We start from the raw sequence: 8,161 nt of genomic DNA on the forward strand, positions 1-8,161 counted from the left end.
GGGCAGGAAGAGGGGCAGTGGCATAGGCATCAGCACTTGCCACCCCTACTCTGTATACTGAGTGGCCTCTCTGCCGGTCCCGGTCACAAGACTTGATCCCAGCAGGTGTCTGGACAAACTGCCTTCCTACACTGTCATCTAAGGCTAAGTACATGCTTGCAGCCTACAGAGTGCTTTCACATATGTCCCTCCCCTGCTCTCCATGGCAGAAGTGCTTTCACGTATGTCCCTCGCCTGCTCTCCACGGCAGCCCCGGAGGTGCCAGGGGAGGCAGGAATCCTTGCCCCTGTGGCGACGAGGCCTGCAGGCTCAGAGCCCTGAGCAGCCTGCGGAGGGAGAGCTGCGGGTCCAAGAAGCCCTGGGACTACCGTGCAGTCCCCACGTCCTCACCACAGGACCTGGTTTGGCTTCACAGTTCCATGCAGGACCCACAAGCCCAACAGACAAGTTATATCAAGAGCACAAGGGCCCCAGGAAGCTTCCTCAGAGGACAGGGGCCCGACCATCGGACCGGCCTGCAGGCTGGGCCTCCCAGCTCCGTCAGAGCCGATACGGACCCCAGGCCAGGGGAACAAACCACGGCTCCAGGGACGTGGGGCCAAAGAGCGGCCAGAACATGCTCAGAGGGCCGTGGCCAGAACAGGACAATCGGGCTTTCAGCGTGCGGAGAAGGCAGGACGGAACCAGGTCACGCTTCATTAGGGACTTCCGTTCGCCCTGAGTCTGTCCGTGACTAATTGGTTGGCACTGCCACACGGGGAAGCCAACAAAAGGGACGTGACCCAAGTAATTGGGGCTTGGGAAGGGTGAGATGCGCACAAGAGCCAACACTGACCCCATTATGGCCCCAGGGCTCCTCAGACAGGGCCCCTCAGTCAGCGCCCCCAAACCTATCGCTTATTGTTGCTCAACCTCAGAGCTACCGTTTAACCATCGCTGAGGGCTTCAGGCTACTTACTGCTCCTGCTGTTCCTGTAAGTTAAAGTTAGGACAGAAAGCGTGTCCACTTAGGAACAGTTTCTAATTTATTCTTTGTCTCTTCCATAGCACCTGGTACAGTAGCCAGAGGAAAGAATGAAACATGCATGGGGGAAAGGGAAAAACCTTATATTTTAGACTCAGACAGGAGACGTTGGGCCTGTGTAAGCAGGCATACATGTTTCAGGCACTAAACATACATGTTTTAGGAAGTGCGTGGGTGGTAGAAACCAGGCCCACTTTGGAGTGACTCTCAAACTAGACATGGGATACCTTCTAAACAAAAGAGCCAGCAAGTAGCACGGAGGAAGAGCAAACTTAAAATGTAAGCTCAGAGCTGAGGGAATGGCAGATGGGGGAGCTGCAGGGGACTTTAGTGACCACATAGTCCAAAGGTCCCTTATTAAGAACCAAGAGTCATAAAAAGCCCGAGCTAGTTTGGCTCAGTGGATAGAGTGTCCAAGCTGTGGACTAAAGGGTCCCAGGTTTGATTCCAGTCAAGGGCACATGCCAGGGTTACAGGCTCCATTCCCAGTAGGGAGTGTGCAGGAGGCAGCCAATCAAGGATTCTCTCTCATCATTGATGTTTCTCTCTCTTTCCCTCTCTCCCTTCCTCTCTGAAATCAATAAAAATATATTAACAATAATTTTTAAAAAGTCATAAAAAGGTTCAACTCTTTGACCCAGTGATCTCGCTTCTGGGAATCCAACCTTAGGAAATAATCCCAAAGATGGAGAACATTAAATACATACGAATGTTTATTATAGCAATTTTTAAAAATATTTTTTTATTAATTTCAGAGAAGAAGGGAGAGGGAGAGAGAAACTTCAATGATGAGAGAATCATTGATTGGCTGCCTCCTGCATGCCCCCTGCTGGGGATCAAGCCTGCAACCTGGGCATGGGCCCTGGTTCATAGGTTGACATCAGTCACTGAGCCACTCATTTTTTAACTGTTAAAAAAAATGTTTTTGAAAATAGCCTGCCCAACAAAAGGGGAAAGTTATGGCATAGCCAACTTGATTAAATATTAGAAAGATATTAAAATAATATCAAAAAGAAATGGAGAAATGTACCTAAGTGGTTACAATCTAACAGTAAGTGAGGGACACACTCCAGAATTGTATGTGAATGTGACTGTAAGATCGCCCACTGTGAGCAGACTACGCGGGCTTCCTCACACAAATACAGCTGTGGGGGTGGGATTAAAGGTGACATTGCCACTTTTCGTAATGTTGACTTTCTAAACTGTAAAAGAACACTTTGAAAATCTAACCAGTTTTCTTATGAGTGAGCAAGCTCCGGGTCAGTGACCAGGCCCAGCCCAATGTTATCTATAGGTCAAATAATGTCAACATATTGAATTGGAAGGGAAGCTATTGGAGTAGCCTTCTTTCCTTCCTTTCTTCCTTCCATTCTTCCTTCTTTCCTTCCTTCCTTCCTTCCTTCTTTCCTTCCTTCCTTCCTTCCTTCTCTTCTCTCCATTAGCTTGTATTTTGTTTCTGTTTTAATGTTGGTATAGAGAGTTTTAAGAAAAAATAGTTCCAGGGTCTGAATAGAAACCCGAGCAGCAAGTGCGGCCCAGGATCCTGGCAGCTCCAGAGGCAGGGAGCACCGAGCTAAGGAGGGGACTGGCTACGTGACGGCAGTGAGAGGAGCCTGTGCCTTTTGACCAGGTGTGTTTCCACCACCTGGTCTATGGCAGCCCATAAACCAGCCCCCACAGACTCCTGGTACCTGGTGAGTCACCGACTTAAGGTGGCTACCGTGTTCCCGGATATTCCTTCTCGGCTCACTCTGCAAGCTTTCTTGCCCCACAGGGAGGGGAAGGTCACCTCCGGGCCTTGACAGAGGCTGACCCTCCAGCCAGAAAAACCTGGAATCAACCAGTGGAGCTGCGTTCCCACTCAAAGGGGCCTCCTGGGCCTGCACGGGGCTGGCGGACAATCACACCCGTTTGATTCCAGGCTGTAACAAAAGATGAACCGCCACAGAGGCCCAAGGAAAGGAAACTCGTTTGCAGAGCCGCAGGTGTCAAGGTCCAGAGACTCCCCTTGGGGCCGGTTTCATCATTGCTCAGCAGGTAGGCACAGAAAGTGAAGCCCTAAGCAGGGCTGCACAGCTCGTCCCCCCTCCTTAGGAAGCCATGAAGGGCTTCATGAATCTAATCACCGAGTGAAAACTAGGACAGGTTACACCTGATGGGTCTCTACTGTTCTAAGATTTGCTATAACCCCCAACCCAACTCTCTAAGGAACGGGATTTAGTGAGAGTTTATCCCACCAAACGTGAGAGCTGCGAAAGCCCGTGTTTCTCTCTGTTGGAAAAGCCAGAGGCATCCTTCCTGGCACAAGGGAAAGAACGCAGGAGAAATCAGCAACTTCCGGTTAGTCCCCCAGCACCACCTTAAACACCTGGGTGACCTTGGCTAAGTCCGCCTGCTGGGAGGACTTCCTTGAGCTGGTGTGGCTGGAGTGGCCAGAGTGACAGGCTGAGTTCATTCCAGCTGGGAAAATGCTGATGTGAGCCTTGGCAGCTTTTAACCAGTCACCTTGGAATGAATTTTTTAGGCAGGTTTCTTAGACAAAGTCGCAAAACAATGCACACCATTAGTAATCTACCACCCAAACAGCACATGCAAATAAGTGTTTCCATGATTGTACATGAAACCTCACATCCCTCTTGGTGCCTTCCTTAGATTCTTTCAAGCACATGAAAAATAACGTACATACAAGTTCTCAACGTTTAAGATCGGCTCTCCTTTCCTTTTACCCTCGCCTCTCATACCTCCCTTACATCAAACCACCTCAACGCCAGTGGTCGGCAAACTCATTAGTCCACAGGGCCAAATATCAACAGTACAACCAACGATTGACATTTCTTTTGAGAGCCACATTTTTTAAACTTAAACTTCTTCTAACGCCACTTCTTCAAACTAGATTGGCCCAAGCCGTGGTATTTTGTGGAAGAGCCACACTCAAGGGGCCAAAGAGCCACAGTTTGCCGACCACTGACCTAAACGGTTTCTAAAGACTTTCTCCGCATCCCCTTCCCATCTGGTACCTGCCTGGGAGCTCTGAGTGAGATCCAGGCTCCGGACACGATGCCATGCCCAGCCTGTGGTTGAGTCCCTCCTCTGCCCCCTTCGTGAGTGTCTCACTGGTCCTGTGCTCCCTGTGCTTTCTAACAAGCTTTCCTCCATCCCTGTGGTGTAGGCAGGGACCGAACTTGTCCATGCAGGAGACAGCTCTCCTGGGTCCTTACCTTCTTGATCTGGTCCTCCTTCAGCTTGGCGAAGTAAAAGGCCAACAAGTGTACCGCAAACATCTTCCCCAGGGGTAGCTTCTCCGCGGTGGTTAGAGGTTTCCGTGCAGTTGACTCGCTCGTCTCAGAGGGCTGCCCACTTCCAGTTCAGGCTGGAGGCGCTGGGGAACTGGGTCTACAGATTAAACGCTTCCAGGCTGCTTCGTTCAATGGCTAAACTTTGCCCCCTCTCTCTGGTCCCTCCCTCCCAGCACACTTGATTGTCTAATAGGAGCCTCAGGGTGGCAGCTGAGGGCTGGTGGAGGGCAGGCAGGGGATGGGTTGCTTGATTCTCTGAGACTGGTGACAGGACATCTAGTTGCTAAGCAACACTCTCCAGCCCGTGCTCCACCAAGCCCCCTCGGCCGGCCGAGGAAAAGCTTCTGAGAAGCTGGGTGTTAATACCAACGTTCAGCAGCTGAGCTGCTCTGCCAATGTCCACGCTCCGGCTTTCTGCTTCAGCCCTTTTCAAAGAGAAATGCAACAGTGGGTAAGAGATCTGAACGTAATTTGGGAAGACAGAAAGCTAACAGGAAAGTAGTGGCTCAGCAGGGGAAGCACAGAAGCCTGAGTGCCTGCAGTGACCTGCTGAGAAGTGAGCGGTGATATCTGTAACTCTAGGAAGGCCCAGCTACCTCTGAAAAGCGAGAGGCAACCCAGAGCCGAAAACAGGAGATTGGTCAAAAGCCTCTTAAAAAAAAAAAAGCAGGTAGGCCCCAAGTGTGCCCCTCAACCTAGACCAATGGGTGACCACCAGCCCCTACCCCTACAGGAGACTGTGTTTATTCTCTCGGGAGATCGAACCCACCAGCCTCTGGACTTGGGACCATTGGGACCGTGGGAAGTGGAGTGAGGCCCCAGACTGCAAATAGGGCCACAAAGTGAGACCTTCAGGCTGAACAATGAGACCCCAAACTGCTGGTTTCCATCTGGTTTCCACCAGCAGACATCTGTGTACATCACTCACTGGGAGAAGGCTCAGGGGACCCATTTTCCTCTGGTAAAACTAAATGGCCTCAGATACAGAAAAGCCAAAACTACGGAGATGGTAAACAGACCAGTGGCTGCCAGGGGGCTGGGAGGAGGGGGGCTGAGTAAGCGAAGCACAGGCGCTTTAGGGCAGTGAGACTATCCTGTGTTGTGCTGTAACTGAATAGATGACACAATACTTTGTCAAAACAATAAACCAATAAAACTATGTCTAAAAACCCATATAACGCTACAGCACAAAAAATGAACTTTTATGTATGTGAACTCTTAAAAAAATTTAGATCAGAGATGTAATACAGACTGACAAAAGAACCTAACTGTATTATAAATGTATGAAAAAGGATGGGAAGAGGCTGGGAAGATGCTGACCTAACAATTTCCGCCCCCCCCCCTCCCCCCTATTCCCCTTCTCACTCCCTCCCTTCCGCTCTCTCTGAAAAGCAAGAGGGGGGAAATATCCTCAGGTGAGGATTAACAACAACAAAAATAAAAAAAATCATGTGTTTCTGAATCTCTTTTCAGATGTTTATTGTTACCCTCTTATTTTCAAAATGAAAAAAGGAACTATCAAATAATAATAAAGTCTATGAAACAAAAAACTATAATAAAAATTTCAATAGGTTAAGTGACGAAGAAAAACTGCCATGAAAGTAGTATGAAAGTCATGAGGGTAATTTCTAAATACTGATTTAACAACAAGAAAAAGGAATGATAGCTGTACCAAAAGGAAAATGGAGAAAAGGACTTAAGAAAGCTAAATCCTGCCCAACCGGCAGGGCTCACTGGCTGAATGCCAACTATGAACCAGGAAGTCACGGCTCAATTACGTCAGGGCACATGCCCGGGTTCCAGGGGCATGCAGGAGACAGCCAATCAACGATTCTCTCTCATCACTGATGTTTCTCTCTCCCTCTCTGAAATCAATAAAAATATACATATAAAAAGCTAAATCCTCACCTGATATATAGTAGGAAATCAGTAGCTAATGTCTTAAAATGATGACTCAGGACAGAGGAGATGCAATAATATGTAGTCAATGAGGTAAATACTAGAATAACAGGAAAAATAACAGAATTGAAAGTGTGTCTCTGGTTTTTAAAGGGATACATATATTCATGACAAAAGTCAGTTTTTAAAAATGACTTCAACTTGCCCTAGCCAGTGTAGCTTGGTTGGTTGGAGCGTCATCCTGTACACTAAACATTTGTGGACTAGATTCCCTATCAGGAACATACCTAGGTTGCGGGTTCAATCCCTCGTTGGGGAGCATACAAGAGGCAACCAGTCAAATGTTTCTCCTTTACATCGATGTTTCTGCCTTGTCTATCTAAACATCAGTGACTATGTCCTTGGGTGAGGATAAAAATATATGTATTTTTTAGTGATAAGTTTATTTGGCTTATGTATATAGATTAGAGATAAATGAATGTGCATAAGTATGGGTTATCGGATAGTTCTTACTTCCAAGTGAGCTTTGTTTTGAATTTATATTATGCCTTATTTTAAATAATCATATGCAGATGGACTTTTATAAATGGAATGTGATCAACATAATTGATTTGTCAATTTTTAAAGGATGACAGTGAGTGATAAACATGTTAAGGAAATGCAAGTGTAGCTATTAAGAGAATAAGGCACTTTATGAACATTTTTAATTACTTAAGGAATTTTTTAAAAAATGATTTCTACTTAATTACAAGCACCCAAGAAAGAGCATTCTCCAGCAGGGGATGCTCGAGTTCACTGCACTTCACAGGTGTTGAACGGCAGGTCAAAGTAGTTACTGGGTGACAAGCCTTTCCCACGCCTCACAAGCAGCAGGGCTTGGAATGGATGAGAGCACGTAATAAAAACTTATGGATAGAACTTGTTAAAGTAATAAGTTCAAAATCATCTCCTCTTCCAAAATTTGCCACAAATAACTTTGTGAAGTCAAGTCTTCAAAGTTCAATCCTACGTCAAGAACATTATATTCTTCTCTAGCATTTTTTTTGCACATAAAGACAACTTCTGTTTATTATCTATGTGGGAGTGTCCCACTATGTTAAGTGGCAGACTTTTAGAGAACAGCAACAACTCAGAAGCATGTTGATAATTGCTATCTCTGTTCAAGTTTATATATTTTATAGCTTTGGAACAGAGAAATAAAATAACCTAATTCATTTATCATTTGCATGCCTTTTAGCAAACCACAACTTTTCATCATACCCTAAAAGGTTGATTTGAGGTGGACATACATAGAATGACTGCATCTTTCTTACAGACTCCTAGTTCTGAGCTCTACCAGACTTTGGTGATTTGTGATGATTCACAATAGGCATTTTTCAAAAGACCCAATTTCATTTTGTACATTTATACTCATCGACAAATAAAATGTACAACGCATTACAAGTCATTGATTTTGTTCCTAACCAGATCTGAACTAACCACATCTTATTAAATTAGCCAGATCTGAACCAATGAAACTGAGTTAACTTCTAAGTCTCAGTCCATGTTCCATGTGATGTTCAACTGAATTCACAATAATCCAAAGGAGCCTTCAAAACCTGTGAGAAAACTGCAAGGAAAAAAAAGAGTTGTGTTTTAGAAAGGGTGAGGTCCAGCCAGTATGGGTCGATGGTTGAGCGTGACCAAAGGCTCACCGTTCGATTCCTGGTCTGGGCACATGCCCAGGTTGCAGGCTCGATCCCCAGTAGAGGGCGTGCAGGAGGCAGCCAATCAAAGATTCTCTCATCATTGATGTTTCTATTTCTCTCTCCCTTCCTCTCTGAAATCAATAAATATATATATTTTTTAAAAAGAAGACCTTTAGAAAAAGAAGAAAAAAGAAAAAAGAGGTTAAAAACATGACCTGAGTGAAACATGCCTGGGACTTAGCAGGCCCAGAAGC

The 8,161-nt window shown here is 46.2% G+C and overlaps 1 protein-coding gene across 1 annotated transcript in view; it reads right to left on the minus strand.

Moving 5' to 3' along the window:
- The window catches only part of HKDC1 (hexokinase domain containing 1), a gene marked incomplete at its 5' end in the record, with an annotated part of 36,715 nt that extends 32,410 nt beyond the window's left edge, over positions 1–4,305 (minus strand). The window contains one exon of the mRNA XM_084904257.1: positions 4,243–4,305. Coding sequence (XP_084760383.1) covers positions 4,243–4,305 — 63 coding nt within the window. The remainder of the gene's footprint in view (positions 1–4,242) is intronic.
- Between the last annotated feature and the right edge of the window lie 3,856 nt (positions 4,306–8,161).

This window comes from Pipistrellus hanaki (assembly GCF_964339955.1).
Source record: "Pipistrellus hanaki genome assembly, chromosome: 14".
Taxonomy (NCBI): Eukaryota; Metazoa; Chordata; class Mammalia; order Chiroptera; family Vespertilionidae; genus Pipistrellus; species Pipistrellus hanaki.